Source organism: Stenella coeruleoalba (assembly GCF_951394435.1).
Source record: "Stenella coeruleoalba genome assembly, chromosome: 17".
In the NCBI taxonomy this organism is placed as follows: Eukaryota; Metazoa; Chordata; class Mammalia; order Artiodactyla; family Delphinidae; genus Stenella; species Stenella coeruleoalba.
This window is the reverse complement of record NC_137163.1, coordinates 29,921,550-29,939,672: the sequence shown is the minus strand read 5'-3', so window position 1 is coordinate 29,939,672 and position 18,123 is coordinate 29,921,550. Positions and strand designations below refer to the sequence as shown.

The window sequence follows — 18,123 nt, the reverse complement described above, 5'->3', positions numbered from 1 at the left end:
TAAATTTAGTAGAACTATCTTAGTGAATTAACTTTAATTTTTATTGACTGGATCCCAGACTAAATACATTTATAATTTTGTGTTTTAAGACTATTATTTTAGCAATCCAAGAAAAGTCTTTCTCAAGCTATCCAAAAAGTTTCAAGCATTGTTGCCTAATACAGAATGATAATGATACTCTATGATGATAAATGATACTCTAATTAAGAAATATCTAACTCAACCTTACTAATTTTAAGAATCCTAGATATTTTTCAGTATAAGTATGTATGCATTATTTGTTAGAAAGTGTATTGCCAGTTGTTTTTTCTTTGGTAATTTAAGATTATATCTTGCCTTATGAATATTAATTTTATTTTTACTGAGATTATAGATGATTTAAATGAGACTAGACATATACTTAGAACCGGGAGTGACTTTGGAAGATGCCCCCAAAGCAGCTTGCCACCCTTAAATGTTAAACATGTAAAAATATCAAAATGATTTCCATTGGTGGTGGTGTAATTTGGCTGGAGAGTACTTTTTTATGTCTTTTTATTTTTAAGTTGAATGATTTCAAGTTTTTGTTTATGAAACATCAGCACAGAGTGGTTTAGGCATCTGAAATGATTGGATTTGTTAAAATTCTGATCAGGTTATCAGATTAGCCAATTAACATAGCTTTTTTTTTTTTTAAACCAAGAACAGTGATGCTATGCATGTATTTTTTTGATTTGCAGTTTGAATTAACATTTATCATTAGTTTGCTAATACTGTAATATAGTTTAATTTATTACAAATACAGGCAAAATGTGGATATTTTGAACTTTATAGTTCAAAATATATATGACCAACTTTATATATATATAGAGAGAGAGAGAGAGAGAGAGAGAGAGACCAACTTGATAGGTCATTATAATGTACATCACACACTTACAGTCACCAATTCCTTTTTAACCTCATAGGAAGCTGTTATGTTATTTTTTCAGATATGAGAGTGTGCTTCTCACTGGTCCTCAGCTCTGCGCATAGAGTTTATATATGTTGTTTCACTTAACCTTCACAATAACCTTGCAAAGTCAGTAGTATTACTTCCCATTTTAAAGGTGAAAATTCATATCGAGTGTTTTACTGAACTAAGTTGTCATGGAGCACAGAGACAGCTAGATCCTAGCATATTCATTACCTCTCCAGGATGTCTTTGAGAGTTTTATAAAATGGTACAGTACATTATGATGTGTCTTGGTGTGTAGAGAAGCGCAAGTCCCAGTTTTCTAGCTGTTTTCCTTGCTTTGGAGTAGAAATCCTAGAAGCTGTAGGGTAGGAGAAAGGCTTAAGGAAATACAAATTAAAATGATAGCAGTTCTTTTACTTGTTTTGTAGATTGAAATTTCCTCTAAGATTCTGCTAGAGAGGGAGCTCTTCCACTTTAAAACTGAAAATAAAAAATAATTTTTCTAGGAGTATAACAAATATTTTAGAACAAATAAAATTTCTCATTTTTGGACTTCGTATTTTGTAACTTCTTACAGTTCTTCATAACTTTACTCAACTGATTAGTAGAATGGTATTACTTAAGTAATAAATAGTCTTATAGCTAGTATTGATATGGCCATATATTTATGTAAACTAGGACAGTTTTCTAAATGCTCAGTAACTGTGTGTTAATCAGAGATAGATTATTTGCATTTTGTAAATGAATTAAAGTCTCAAAGATAATAGGACTAATAGTTAGAATATGCTCCAAAATATATGGAATAAAGTTAAACCTTTGCCAGTTAGCTTGGGTGAGAACCATGTTGATGAAACATGCTTAACTTTATCTTTTCCTTATGTTTTTTATTGAGGTATAGTTGATTTACAGTATTATATTATTTTCAGGTGTACAACATAGTGATTCAAAATTTTTGTAGATTATAATCCATTGATAATTATTATAAAATACCGGCTATGTTCCCTGTGCTGTACAATATATACTTGTAGCCTATTTATTTTATACATAGTAGTTTCTGCATCCTAAACCCCTACCCCTGTATCACCTCTTTCCACTGATAACCATTAGTTTGTTCTCTATATCTGTGAGTCTGTTTCTTTTTTATTATATTCACTAGTTTATTTTTTAGATTCCACCTATAAGTGATAACATACAGTATTCGTTTGTCTCTAACTTATTTCACTAAGCATAATACCCTCTAGGTTCATCCATGTTGTTGCAAATGGCAAAATTTGGTTTTGTTTTTTATGTTTTTTTGGTTTTTGTTTTTTTATTTTTTTAAAAAAAGTTTGTTTTTGCTACTACTGAGTAGTAGTCTGTTTTATATGTATATACACCACAGTTTTAGGCATTCATCTGTTGATGGACACTTAGGTGACTTCCATATCATGGTTAAATTGTAAATAATTGTAAATAATGCTGTTAGGAAAATTGGAGTGCATATATCTTTTCTAAGTGTTTTTGTTTTCTTTGGGTATATACCCAGGAATAGAATTGCAGTTCTCTTTTTAGTTCTCTGAGGAACCTCCATTTTGTTTTCCACAATGGCTGCACCAATTTATATTCCCACCAAAAGTGTGCCAGGGTTCCCTTTTCTCCACATCCTTGCCAGCATTTGTTAATTTGTGTTCTTTTTGACGATACCCATTTTGACAGGTGTGAGGTGATATCTCATTGTGGTTTTGACTTGCATTTCCCTGATGATTAGCAATGTTGAGCATCTTCTCATGTGCCTGTTGGCCATCTCTAGGTCTTCTGTGGAAAAATGTCTATTCTGGACTTCTGTCCATATTTTAATTGGGTTTTTTGATACTGAGCTATATGAGCTGTTCATGTATTTTGGGTATTAACCACTTATCAGTCATATTATTTGCAAGTGTTTTCTCCCATTCAGTAGGCTGTCTTCGTTTTGTCAATGGTTTCCTCTGCTGTGCCAAAGCTTTAAATTTAGTTAGGTCCTGTGTGTTTATTTTTGCTTTTGTTTCCTTTGCCTGAGGAGATGGATCCAAAAAAATAATTCTAAGATTCATGTCAAATAGTGTTCTGCCTAGTAGTTTTCTTCTAGTAATTTTATGGTTTCTGGTCTTACATTTAGTTCTTTAATCCATTTTGAGTTTATTTTTGTATATGGTGTGAGAAAATGTTCTAATTTCATTCTTTTACATGCAGATATCTAGTTTTCCCAGTACCATTTATTGAAGAGACTGTCTATTCCCCACTGTACATTCTTGCCTTCTTAGTCATAGATAAATTGACCATATGTGGGTTAATATTTGTGTTCTCTGTTCTGTTCCATTGATCTATGTGTCTGTTTTTGTGCCACTACCATACTGTATTGATTACTATAGCTTTTTAGTATAATCTGAAGTCAGGGAGTGTGACACCGCCAACTTTGTTCTTCTTTCTCAAGATTGTTTTGGCTATTTGGGGTCTTTGGTGTTTCCATACAAATTTTTAAAATATTTGTTCTAGTTCTCTGAAAAATGCCATTGGAATTTTGATAGGAATTGCATTGAATCTGTAGATTGCCTTGGGTAGTATAGTCATTTTAACAATATTAATTCTTTCAATCCATGAACACAGTGTATCTTTCCATCTGTTTGTGTCATCTTCAATTTCTTTCATCAGTGCACTACAGTTTTTCAAGTATAGGACCAATTACCTCCTTAGGTAAGGTTATTCCTAAGTATTTTATTATTTTTGATGTGATGGTAAATGAGATTGTTTCCTTAATTTCTCTTTCTGTTAGCTTGTTGTTGGTGTATAGAAATGAAATAGATTGCTGTATATTAATTTAGTATCCTGCAACTTTACCAAATTCCTTGATGATCTATAGTAGTCTTTTGGTGGCATCTTAAGGATTTTCTATGTATAGTATCATACCATCTGCAAATAGTGACAGTTTTACTTCTTCCTTTCCAATGTGTATCTCTTTGTTTTTCCCCTTGTTTAATTGCTATAGTTAAGATTTCCAGTACTGTGTTCAATAAAAGTGGCAAGATTGGGCATCCTTGTCTTATTCCTTATCTTAGAGGAAGTGCTTTCAGCTTTTCACCATTGAGTATAATATTAGCTGTGAGCTTCTCGTACATGGCCTTTATTATGTTGAGGTATGTTCCCTCTATACCCACTGTCTGGAATGTTTTTATCATAAATGGATGTTGAATTTTGTCAAAAGCTTTTTCTGCATCTATCAAAATGGTCATATGGTTTTTATTCTTCAATTTGTTAATGTGGTATATATATCACACTGATTGATTTACAGATATTGAGCCATCCTTTCATCCCTGGGATAAATCCCACTTACTCATGGTGTATGATCCTTTTAATGTTTTGTTGGGTTCGGTTTTCTAATATTTTGTTGAGGATTTTTGTACCTATGTTTATCATTGATATTGGCCTGTAATTTTTTGTGTGTGTGATATCTTTGGTTTCAGTATCAGGGTAATGCTGGCCTCATAGAATGAATTCAGAAGTGTTCTTTTCTCTGCAGTGTTTTGGAATACTTTGAGAAGGATGGGTGTTAACTCTTTGCTAAATGTTTGGTACAATTCACCTATTAAGCCGTCTGGTCCTAGACTTTTGTTTGATGGGAACTTTTATTACTAACTCAGTTTCATTACTGGTATTTGGTCTGTTCACATTTTCTCTTTCTTCCCGGTTTATGCTTGGGAGATTGTACATTTGTAGGAATTTGTCCATTTCTTCTAGGTTGTCCATTTTATTGTCATATAGCTGTCCACAGTAATCTGTTATGATTTCTCTTCCTTTTTCATTTCTGATTTTATTGAATTGGGACTTCTCTCTTTTTTTCTTGATGAGTCAGGCTAAAGGTTCATCAGTTTTGTTTATCTTTTCAAAGAACCATCTCTTAGTTTCACTAATCTTTTCTATTTTTTTTTTTTTAGTCTCCATTTCATTTATTTCTGCTTCTATCTTTATGATTTCTTTCCTTCTACTAACTTTGTGTTTTGTTTATTCTTTTTCTAGTTCTTTTAGGTGTAAGGTTAGGTTGTTTATTGGAGATTTTTCTTGTTTCCTGAGGTAAGCTTGCATCGCTATATACTTCCCTCTTTTAACTGCTTTTGCGTCCTTTTGATTTTGGATCATTGTGTTTCATATTCATCTGTCTCCAGGTATTTTTTGATTTCTTCAGTGATCCATTGTTTGTTTAGTAGGATATTGTTTAGCCTCCATATATTTGTATTTTTTTTGCAGCTTTTTTTCTTGTAGTCGATTTCTAGTCTCATATCACTCTGGTCAGATTAGATGCGTGATATGATTTCAATTTTCTTAAATTTACTGAGGCTTGTTTTGTGGCCTAGCATGTGATGTATCTTGGAAAATGTTTCATTTGCACTTGAAAAGAATGTATACTCTGCTGCTTTTGGATGCAGTATTCCATATATATCTATTAACTTCATCTGGTCTGATGTGTCATTTAAGGCCAGTGTTTCCTTATTGATATTCTGTTGGGATGATGTAAGTGGGGTGTTAATGGCCTCTGCTATTATTGTGTTACTGTCAGTTTCTTTCTTTATTTATGTTAATATTTTCTGTGTTAGGTGGTCCTTTGTTGGGTGCACATATATTTACAGTTGCTGTATCTTCTTCCTGGATTGATCCCTTTATCATTATGTAAGGCCCTTCTTTGTGTCTTGTAATAGCCTTGTTTTAAAGTATTTTGTCTGATAGAAGTAGTGCTACCCTGACTTTCTTTTGATTTCCTTTTGCATGGCATATGTTTTTCTATCTCCTCATTTTCAGTCTGTGTGTGTCTGACTTCTTAAGACAGCATATATATAGGTCTTGTTTTTGTATGCATTCAACCACTCCATGACTTTCGATTGGAGCATTTAGTCCATTTACATTTAAAGTAATTATTGATCTGTATGTACTTATTGCCATTTTGTTAATTGTTTTTGCAGTTCTTTTTTGTTCCTTTCTTTTGTTCTCTTCCCTTGTGATTTGATAACTATCTTTAGTGTTACATGCAGATGCCCTTCTCATTTTTGTGTGTGTATCTGTTATAGATTTTTGGTTTGTGGTTACCATGAGGTTTTTATACACACACACACACACACACACACACACACACACAGCGAGCAAGCAATCTATATATGTATGTGATTATTTTAAATTGCTGTTCTCTTAATTTCAAATGCATTTCAACAACCCTGCATTTTTACTCTTCTCTCTTCACGTTTACTGTTTTTGACATATTTAACACTTTTTTCTTTTGAGTATCCCTTAAGTGTTTATCATGGATGTAGATGGTTTTACTACTTTTGTCTTTTAACCTTCCTACTAGCTTTTATGCAGTTGATTTACAACCTATTTGCCTTTACCAATGAGCTTTTTTGTTTAGTAATTTTCATGTTTCCAGTTGTGGCCTTTTCTTTTTCACTTAGAGAAGCCCGTTTAACATTTCTTGTAAAGCTGATTTGGTGAACACTTTTACGTTTTGTTTGTCTGTAAAACTTCTAATGTCTCCATCAAATCTGATTGAGAGCCTTGCCAGGTAAAGTATTCTCAGTTGTAGGTTTTTCCCTTTCATCATTTAAAATATATTGTGCTACTTCCTTCTATCCTGCAGTGTTTCTACTAAAAATTCAGCTCATAGTCTTATGGGAGTTCCTTGTATATAAGTTGTTGCTTTTACCTTGCTGCCTTTAATATTCTCTTTATTTAAAATTTTTGCCATTTTAATTACAGTATGTCTTGCTGTGGTCCTCTTTGGGTTGATCATGTTTGGAACTCTGTGTGTCCTAGACCTGGATGTCTGTTTCCTTTCCTAGGTTAGGGAAGTCTTCAGTGATTATGTCTTCAGGTATTTTTTCTGCCCCTTTCTCTCTTCTTCTGTGACTCCTAGAATGTGAACGTTAGCACACTTGATGTTGTCCTAGAGGTCACTTAGTGTCCTCATTTCTTTTTATCCTTTCTCTTTTTTTCTGTTCCACTTCTGTGATTTCCACTACTCTGTCTTTCAGCTCACTTTTCCATTCCTCTGTATCATTTAGTCGAATGTCGATTCCTTCTAGTGTATTTTTCATTTTACTTTCTGGATTCTTCACCTCTGTTTGGTTGCTCTTTTATATTTTCTAACTCTTTGTTAAACACTTAAGATTTCTCACTCTGTTAATCTGTTTTTCTCCTGAGTTCTTTGATCATATCATGATCATTCCCTTGGTCCCAGGTCTAGTGCCTGTGTACTGGTTGGTGGGCCCTCTGGTAGGCTGGGCAATGTACAGGGGAGGCTGTGGGCTCAGGGGTTCTTAAGGCAGCCTGTCTGCTGTTGAGTGGCACTGTGTCCCTGCTCAGTTAGTTGCTTGGCCTGAGGCACCTGGTACTGGTGCCTGTAGGTTGGTGGGCAGGGCTGGGTTCAGGTGCTAATAAGGTAATGGGAAGATTCCAAATGGTACTTGCCAGCATTAATGTCCCCATGGTAGAACAAGCTCCCAAAGATGGCTTCTGCCAGTGTATGTGTCCCCAAGGTAAGCTCCTTTTGCCTCCTGCCTCTCCAGGAGACTCTCCAAGATCAACAGGCAGGTCTAACTGAGGCTCCTTTCAAATTACTGCTTCTGTCCCCAGTCCCAGAGTGTGTACGCCCTCTTAAGAGTGAAGTCTCTATTTCCTACAACCCTCTGGGTCTTCCAAAAGGAAGCCCCACTTGCCTTCAAAGTCAAATATTCTGGGGGCTTGTCTTTCCAGCACAGGACCCTTGGGTTTGGGAGCCTGATGTGGGGCTCAGACTCCTTGGGGAGAACTTCTGCAATAATTATTCTTCTGTTTCTGGTTCACCTACCAGGGGTATGGTCTTGACTGTACCATGACTCCACCCCTGCTGCCCATCTTCATTATATCTATAGTTGTAAAAGATCTTTTCTGATAGGTTCTGGTCTGTTTCACTGATAGTTGTTCTGTAAATAATTGTAATTTTGGTGTGCTCATGTACTCAGGGTCTTTCTGCTCAGCCATCCTGCTATGTTTTCTTTATTTTTAAAGGCTGTTTTAGAGTTTATTCTGATAAATAACCTAAACTTTAATCTCTAATCATTTACTTGAAGCTGTTTATATATTTGATATACCCATATACTATATCCTGCCTTTTTAGTGTCTGTCAGTAAATTGTAATTCATGTGAAGGTTATAAGCTCATTTTATAAGGGTATAAGTTTAATCAGATTAAAGTCACAAAATATTAAATAACATCATTTTTTTCTATCAGTACTTCACTGAATTTTCTCATCTTTTCCTTTTTTTGTTGTTTTTAGGCCCTAATATATGACAAGATGAATTTTTTTTTGTATTTTAGGTCTTTATATTTGAAAACACATGACATGATGAATTACTTACATCTGGATAGAAATTAGCTCACAGGTAGAATTTTAAGAACAAATTTAAATGTAAAACTCTTTCCAGGGACCTCAGCTAATTATTATAATACTGATTAAAATATTAATAATTACTTATACTAACACTATACACTTACCATGAGTTTTTTACTTAATCCTCAACCTGTGAAATATTGCTGCTTTCACCTTCATTTTACAAAACAGAGGCATATAACAGCCATACTCTGACCAATAAAGGTCAGAGCTGTGGTTTGAATCCAGGCATTCTATTCTGCCTGTAAGCTGTGCCCTTAAATTCTTTGCTATACGTGCTCTCAAAATCTTCAGACTATAACTAGGAGAAGGAGATTAACATTTATTTTGTACATTTGCTGTATCATTTTCTACTTTATATATATCTTACACATACTATTATTTATTCCTCATAAAGTGCCTAAGATATGATTATTATTTCCATTTGAAAGACCAGAAATTGAGAGATTAAGTACGGTTGCTCAAGTTCACAAATCTAAAATAATCAGACTTCCTTATCTACCAGTTCTGCATTCGATGGTTCTGCGTTCGCAGATTCAACCAACCACAGATTAACAATATTTGGAAAAACAATCCCAGGAAGTTCCAAAAAGCAAAACTTGAAGTTGCCACAATGCTGACAACTATTTACATAGCATTTACATTGTATTAGGTATTATAAGTAATATATAGATGATTTAAGGAGAGGATATGCATAGATTATATGCAAATACTGTGCTGTTTTCTATGAGGGGCCTGAGCATCCATGGGTTTTGGTTTCTGTGAAGGTTTCTGGAAGCAATCCCTCAGGCATATGTAGGAACGACTATTAAACAGAATCAGAATTAAGACAGAGTTCTACAGCTAAACCTACTATACTATGTTGCCTACCTATAGTACATATTCATGGGAAGTTTTTTAACTAGTGTTTATGCTTATTGTATAAAACATCTTACTAATTATGTCACAACATAATTGAAAAAAGGACATATACACATATATTCAGTGTAGAATATTTTTTCTTTATTTATTTGACTTAGTAGTTGAAAAGCATATTTATTACATATGTAAGTTGTGAGACATAATGATAAAATGAATATTTGCGATCACACTCACTCATTCACTACCCAACTTAAGAACTAAAACGTTACCAGTGAAAGTGCATCATCCTATGTGTTCTTTCTCTATCTCACCTCATGTCAACTCCAAATTGGTAACTACCTCCCTGAATTTTGTGTTTGCCTGTTTTTTTTCCCTGTTTTTCTTTAATTAATAGATTTTATTTTTTAGAGATTTTAGATTTACAGAAAAATTGAATGGGAAGTACAGAGAGCTCCCATATACCCCTTTCTCTCCAAACACAGTACCCCTGTTATTTACATCTTGTATTAATGTGGTACATGTTATAATTTATGAGCTAATACATATTATTATCACCCAAAGTCTGTAGTTTACATTAGGGTTCATTCTTTGTGTTACACGTTCTATGGAATGACATGTATCTGCCATTACAGGATGATACAGTGTAGTCTCACTGCCTTCAAAATGCCCTGTGCTCCATCTGTTCATCCCTCCTTCCCTCCACCTGAGAACCACTGATGTTTTTAATCTTTCTATAGTTTTGCCTTTTCCAGAGTATCATCTAGTTGGAATCGTATCATATGTAGCTTTTTCATATTGGCTTCTTTCAGTTAGTAAAATGCATTTAAGTTTCCTCCCTGTCTTTTCATGGCTTGATAGCTCATTTCTTTTTAGTGCTGACATTTAATATTCCATTTTCTCAGTGTACCACAGTTTGTCTATTCACCTATAGAAGGACATTTTGGTTACTTCCAAGTTTTGACACTAATACTAAATAAAAGGTTGTTATAAACATTCATGTGCAGATTTTATGTGGACCTAAGTTTTCAGCTCATTTAGGTAAATACCAAGGAGTGTGACTGCTAGATTGTATAATAAGAGTATGTTTAGTTTTGTAACAGAAACTGCCAAACTGTTTTCCAAAGTGACTGTACCATTTTGTGCTCTACCAGCAATGCATGAGAGTTCCTGCTGCTCTGCATCCTCACCAGCATTTAATATTGTCAGTGCTTTCATTCTAAATAGGTGCGTAGTGGTATCCCATTGTTATTTTAATTTGCATTTTTCTGATGACATATGGCATAGAGCATCTTTTCATATTCTTACATGTCCAGATCTTTAGTTCATGTTTTGTTTGTTCTCTTGTTGTTTTTTAAGAGTTCTTTGTATATTTTGGATAACATATTTATCAGCAATGTATTTTGCAAAGATTTTCTCCCAGTCTGTGGATTATTTTTTTATTCTCTTGACAGTGTCTGTTACAGAGCAGACGTTTTTAATTATAATGAAATCCAACTTACTAGTTTTTTTTATGGATCATGCTTTTGGTGTTCTATCTAAAAATGCATCTTCAAACCCATGTTCACCTAGATTTTTTTCTGTATTATCTTCTAGTTGTTTTATACTTTTGCATTTTACATTTAGGTTGATGATCCATTTTGAGTTAATTTTTGTGAAAAGTATAAGGACTTTGTCTAGATTAACTTTTTTGTGTGTGGTTGTCCAGTTGTTCCACCACTATTTGGTAGAAGACCATCCATTCTTCGTTGCATTATCTTTGCTTCTTTGTCAAAAATCAATTGACTGTACTTGTGTGAGTCTATGTGTAGGTGCTCTCTTCCATTCCACTGATCTGTTTGTTCTTTTGCCAGTATCACAATCTTGATTACTTTATAGCAAGTCTTGAAGTTGAATAGTGTCAGTCATTCAGTTTTGTTCTTTTCCTTCATTACTGTGTTGGCATTGGGATCTTTCTACATAAACTTTAAATAATCAGTTTGCCTATATCCACAAAGTAACTTGGTGGGATTTTTATTGGAATCATGTTGAGTCTATAGACCAAGTTGGGAAAAACTGATCTTGACAGTATTGTCTTCCTATCCATATATATGAACATGGAATATCTCTTCATTTATTTAAATCTTCTTTGATTTCTTTCTTCAAAATTTTGTACTTCATGTATTTCATTTTTTTCTGTACTAATATAAATAGTATGGTTTTACATTTCAGATTCCAGTTACTCATTGCTGATATATAGAAAAGCAGTTGACTTTTGTATATAACCTTACATCCTGCAAGCCTACTATGATTGCTTATTAACTCCAGTAGTTTTTGGATGATTCTTTAGAATTTTCTTAATAAACAATTATGTCATCTGCTAAGAGTTTTATTCCATCCTTTCCAATCTGTATACCTTTTATTTCCTTTTCTTGTTTTACTGCATTAGCTAGGTCTTCCAGTACAATGTTGAATAGGAGTGGGAAAGTATTTCGTTTTTCACCATTATGTATGATGTTGTAGGATTTTTTCGTTAGATGTTCTTTATCAAGTTGCAGGAGTTACCCTCTACTTCTAGGTTGCCGGGAGTTTTTATAATGAATGTTAGATTTTGACTAATGCTTTTTCTGCATCTATTTATGTGTAATGGATTATATCAGTTGATTTTCAAATGTTGAAATCCCTTGCATATCCCTTGCATACCTGGAATTAAATCCCACTTGGTCACTGTATAGATATCTTTTTTATACATTGTTGGATTCAATTTGGTAATATTTTGTTGAGGTTTTTTTGCATGTATGTTCATGAGAGATATTGGTCTGTAGTTTGTCTTTCTTACAATGTCTTTGTTTATTTTTTATTAGGGTAGTGCTGGCCTCATAGAATGAATTGGGAAGTATTTTCTCTGCTTCTGTTTTTCTCGAAGAGATTGTAGAGATTTAGTATAATTTCTTCCTTAAATGTTTAATTGAATTCACTAGTGAATCTATCTGGATTCACTGAAGATGCTCCAGAGCTAGAGATCATACCACTTTGGGTTTCTTTGTAAGTACAAAATCAGCTGCCGTGGTGTATGCATTTTTGCTTTGCAAAAGTCAATATAATTATATTGGCCAGAATGAAAATCTGTTCAGTTTTTCCTTTTTTCTATGATCATGTCTGTCATAGTGCTCAGCAATTTTGCATAGCTTTTCATAGAGTTACCTTGATGTTTACTGGTAGCTAATTCATTTTACTTGGCTAGAACTGGGCCTGGTACTTTCTGTTTTGCAAGGCTATTAATTACTAATTCAATTTATTTAGTAGATATAGGGCTGTTCAGATGATTTGTTTCTTCTGTGTGAGTTTAGTGGTTTGTGTCTTTCAAGGAATTGGTCCATTTCATCTAGGTTTTCAAATTTGTAGGTATAGAGTTGTTTATAATATTCCTTTATTTTCCTTTATTATCAAAAATGATGGCCTGTCTTCATTTATGATATAATTTATTTGTGTGTTCTTTTTCTTATTTTAGTTAGCCTGGCTAGAGGTTTATCAATTTTATTGATCTTTCCAAAGAACTGGTTTTTGGTTTTGTTGAGTTTTCTCTATTGATTTTCTGCTTTCTGTTTCACTGATTTCTACTCTGATTTTTTTCTATTATTTCTTTTCTTCGACTTCAGACTTAATTAACTCTTCTTTTTCTAGTTTCCTAAAATGGAAGCTGAGATTATTGATTTTAGATCTTTCTCTTTTCTTACATGTGCATTCAGTGCTATAAATTTTCCTCTTAATTCCTGCTTTCACTGTATCCCAAAATTTTGGTAACTTATATTTTTATTTAGTTCAGAATATTTTAAATTTCTCCCAAGACTTTAATGATTATGTGTTAATTAGCAGTGTGTTGTTCTAAAGTAATTTGGGATTTTCGCACTATTTCTCTGTTACTGATTTCTAGTTTAATTTCATTGTGGTCTGAGAGCATACTTTATGATTTATATTTGTTAAGGTATGTTTAATGTTCCAGAATGTGTTCTGTCTGAGTGAATGTTCCATGTGAGCTTGAGAAGAATATGTATTCAGCTGTTGTTGGATGGAGTATTCTATACATGTCAATTAGATCCAACTAATTGAGAATACAGTTCAGCTATGTCCTTACTGATTTTCTATCAGATTTGCAAATTACTGATAGAGGAGTTTTGAAGTCTCCAACTATAATAGTGAATTAATATATCTCAAGATTATGTAATGAGTGTTCTTTTCCCCTGATATGCTGTGGGGAAAACAAGATTATTCCCTTTTTGTGAGAGTCACTCCTTACGTTTATTGTTCTATGAGGCTAGTATAATATACACATTTGAGTAGTTAACAGGTTTTTTTTTTTTTTTTTGACTAAAAGAACAGTGAATATATCTGCCTTCTTATGAAATTCTATGTGAGTCATCTGCAGATATACTTAACAGGATGTAATTTTAAATATAAAAGATTTCTTCAAATCAAAACTTCAGTAATGTGTTCTGTTTTTTATTCATTCGGGATTTAATCCTTTTTTTCCCTCTTAATTCTACTTTCTAGTTACCTAATTTATGATTCTCTATTTGCTCCTTTTATATTTTATTTAAGTCACAGAAGTGTATTTTGAAAACAGTAGTTTTAATTTAAGGCAAAAAGGAGTAAAGTTTTAACATAATCCAGGTCTTATTTTGTGATAAGACTTTGTCATATATTATGAAATATAGAACAGAATGTTATGTAAGTTCAGGATGCTGTTGTATGCCCTTTTTTGTTAGCTACAACAGCTCAACTTTAATTTCCTCCTTTTTAAAAATATTTTTGGATTCCAAAGTAAATATAAATGGCATTGTTAAGTAACATTTTTCTTTCTACCCCATCTTCCTTTACTAAGGAATAAAAGTAAGGCATAAGTGAGAAATAAAAATTGCACATTCACAGATACCTTTTTTAGTCTGCAAGGCACTTGAGGGAAAGGTTTTTGGCTTGTTTATGGTGTAATCTCAGGAGGAAATACTGGAATATCCTGGAAGGAGGACTGTTAGACCAATGTTAGACTGAAGCTCTTTTCTTTCTCGGACAGCATGTTCTTATTCATGGGATTTGCAGCATTTCCTCTATTTTCAGCTTCTGTTCTGGTTGTTGTTGTTATTAGTCTCTTTGTAATAGAGATGGGTAGGTTTATTTCTGCCTTCACATTTGTAATTTGTTGAAAATAAATGCTCTCTTTGTGAGAGTCCTTTGTGAAAAACTGAAGAGACTGGAGAGTAGCACTTAATTCTGCAGAGGGTAGTTCATAGTACTTAGTTTCTGCAGATGGGATTTAGCAGTATAGGCAAACTGCTTTGCTCCTCAGGAAGCAAAAGGTCTTGATTTCCTCAACTGTGTACCTTTAATAATTGGGAGTGTGATACAGGACATTTTGTAGCAATCTGTCCATTTTCCACTTAGGTTTAATCTTTTGGGTAAAGTAATACATTCTGTACATGGAGTATGATTTACCAAGGGGTTAAAAATTAATTTGAGACTAATTCCAGATCCACCATATATACTAGGAATCTATATCTCTTTATTCATTTCTTTTGAGAGGAGGAAGTATATTTCTCTAGTTGAGGCAGGAGATAGATGGGCCCCAGGCTGAGCAACTGGAGTTTATCCCCTGTGGACAGATTCTCCAAGATGAATACAACAGCAGGAGGAAGGAGAAGCTAAGACCTGCCCAGATGAAAGATAAAGGGACCACATATTTCTCGTTCTCAGAGTCAAGGAGACCTTTCCCACTACACATGCGCAGAAAGGCTCCACAGAGGCCAAAAAGGGAGGGGGCGTCACCCCATAGTAAGTGATGTCAACCTACCCATAGGCCTCTTCTCTAGAATTCCATCTCGGCTAAGAGATGCACATGCACACGTGGGAGGACCCTGAGATAAACCAATTAGAGACCCAGAACCAGGCAAAGCAAGATAATTGGCCAAAGGGAACCCAGAAGAAATGTCCCATACAAGTGAGGTAAACTACTACGAGCACACAACTCTCGACTCTGAGTCTGCCCATGTGAGTCTGTTCATACGTACCCTTTTTCCTCCTGATAAATGCTTTACTTTTTTCACTGCTTTTCATCTCTGGGAATTCATTTCTACAAAGCCGACGAGCCAGGGACCTTGTCGCTGGCCACTGTCCCTGGTGGTCTAGTGGCTAGGATTCAGCGCTCTCACTGCCGAGGCCTGACTTAAGTCTCTGGCCGGGGAACCGAAATCCTGCTTGAAGCAGCTGCAGGCTGAGGCCACCCCAAGATCATAGTCATTTGATTTCAAATCCTTTTTCTTTATTAGTTCACCTACTCTTTTGACAATATTGTATATTATCATTCATCACAGCATGAGTAAATATTTAAAGGTAAGGAAGTGGTGAGTTTATAAGTTCCAGAAAGGAATACAGTTCAAAAAAAAAAAAAAATGAATGAGGAAAGTAGATTTGTGACATTAAAGAAACTATGACTACCAGATGTTATAAGCTTATACTTATGATGCCAGTTTATGGTTCCCTCACTGATGATTCCTACTCTAAGTGATGTTGATACAATTAGATTATAACTGATCCGTTTTGTGAGCAAATTCAATTTTACTTTCATCCAGGAACTGTGTTTTATATGGTAAAAGGAAGAGCTTTCAGTGTAAGATCAGTGTTGAGTAGAGGAATAGAAAGAATGCAGAGGAACAGTTAAGTCATATAATTTGAAAATGCTTGTCTAGGAAACTCTCGATTAGACTGAATGCCATAGGAAGGAGGAAGAAAGGTATAACTGGTCATTAAATATTTTGTAGAGATTTCTTTTGCTGGTCTTAGAAAAGCAAGCTGTGATTTTAATTTTTTTTACTTTTAGTACCTAATTTTTCTTTCATCTTTATTGAAAATTCTGTTCTTAATTGAAAAACCTTTAATATTTTTAAATTGAACTTTCAAAATAGACAAAATATATAAAATAGTTGAGTTCTTAAACTGAAATACTTTAATATCAAAAATAAAAACCAAAAATAAATATGGAGACTCTTCAACATTATCCTTTAGTCCTTAGGGTGATTGATGGAAAATTAAGTAAAAGTAGTGTTAACCCCTGTTTAGTCTGTGGTGGGCACTATACTCAATCCTCTATGTGCATTTCATTTCTTCATTTTATTTACACAAAAACCCTATTTAGTATGTACTATTATTATTTCCACTGTTTTATGGAGAAATAGATAAGGAAGGGGGAAAACCTAGGTCCATCTGATTCCCCAGAGCTTGAAATCATAACTACTTTGGGTTTCTTTGTAAGTAGAGAGTCAGCTATCATATTGCAAGCATTCTTGCTTTTCAAAAGTCAATCTAATAATAATGGCCAGAATGGAAAATCTGTTCAGTTTCTTTTCCTTTTTTCTATTCTCATGTCTTTCATTGCTTTCAACAACTTTACAGCTCTTCATAGAAGTAGCTAATGCGTTTTAGTTGACTGGAACAAGAACCTTTTAAAACCTAGGTTAGTTTAAAAATCTAAACCTTTTATGGGTCAGTTGGTTTAACTGCATTTTGTGACCAGAACCTCTACACATAATTGATTGATCACAAGAGGAATTTGTCATAGGTCAGGAGAATTCAACACACATTTATAGCACCACCAGAGTTCACTATATTATGCTTACTGTTTTGGGAATTATGTCACGATCTGAAAAAGCTGTAGCTGTTGTGTCAGTCTGAGGAAACTTGTCTGTTTTCATGGGCTTTTTATAATAATATTTATCTGTCAGACATGGCTTTCAAATTCAGCACCGTACAAGAGACTGGTCTAGACAATTATAGAAGATATAGAATTTCCCTTAGAAATTTAGAATGTAGGAAGGTCATTACATTTTAGTCACAAATAACTGCTACAGTACCAACTACAAAGAGTTACTGTAGAGGAAAGGCAAAAACTTTCAGTTTAGGATCATTTAGAAAGACTAAGTGGACATGCCTGAGAGTGCTATTAGATATGCTTTTAAAAATCTAATTTTCTATTTCTGGAGCTTATTTTTCTTACTGTCTTAGGTTTTAAAATGTACTTCATATCTTTTTCTTGCTCCCCCACTTCTCTGTTCTGATACAGATCATATAGCACGGGTACGTTTGTTACCTTTGCCTAGAAGAAATTTTTCCAGCATTGCCATTAGGATGTAACCTTTGAGTTAAAACTGATTCGAAGGGGAGAGTTGAAACTACCATTTTCTTTGTAAACTGCAAGACAGTTAGATTTTAGATGTTATCTTTGATATTAGCAAAGCATGTTATGTTTTATATAGTGTTTCTTTTATAAAGGACTGTAATTCTATTTATTCAGTCAAATTCTGTCTATATGAAACTTAAGTTGTGTACTAGTAGTTATAAATAAACCTTAAGTTGTGTACTAGTAGTTAGTTGGATGTAGTAGTTAATAAGTTAAATTCATTCATGTGTATGTCACCGTAGTTTAATATATAAATCTCTTGGATTTTCAGCATGGAGTGGGGAAAGAAATCCTGATTACAGTTCTCTTTCCCATTTAAATTTCTCCAATTTTTGTTTTGTTTTGGCTGTTTTTCTCAACTGTCAGTGGAATTATTGTCTTCCTGTCTCCATATTCAGGTAGTGTCAGTGGCTGAGTATCACCGCAGGATCGATGCTCTAAATACTGAAGAACTGCGCACACTCTGCAGACGTCTCCAGGTGCCCCCTTCAGTAGTTTAAACCCCTCCAGAGATTGAATATTCCCTGTTTTCAGTGTCTTTTGTCAGGGCAAATCTCTTTTTTGAAGGATTCGTTTTGACTGCAGCACTAAAATACGCCATCAGAAAATTCCTTTTGTATTAAAGAGTACAGTATTGCCTTGAAGAGCTGTAGGACTTTCTTTTCTGGCATCTTTTCATTTGAAAAATGTTCAGAGGAA

General features: G+C 33.9%; 1 protein-coding gene across 12 annotated transcripts in view; it reads left to right on the top strand.

The window, feature by feature from the left end:
- Positions 1 to 18,123, top strand: part of OXR1 (oxidation resistance 1) — a 380,712-nt gene that overhangs the window by 331,494 nt on the left and 31,095 nt on the right. For 10 of the 12 annotated variants that reach the window (XR_013824711.1, XR_013824712.1, XR_013824713.1 and 7 more), the window contains one exon: positions 17,823 to 17,903. The exons of the other annotated variants lie outside the window; for them this stretch is intronic. Coding sequence is in view for 6 of the 10 variants with exons in the window: in XM_079902313.1 (XP_079758439.1) it covers positions 17,823 to 17,903 (81 nt within the window). In the remaining 4 variants the exon portion in view is untranslated. The remainder of the gene's footprint in view (positions 1 to 17,822; positions 17,904 to 18,123) is intronic. 12 annotated transcript variants of the gene reach the window in all.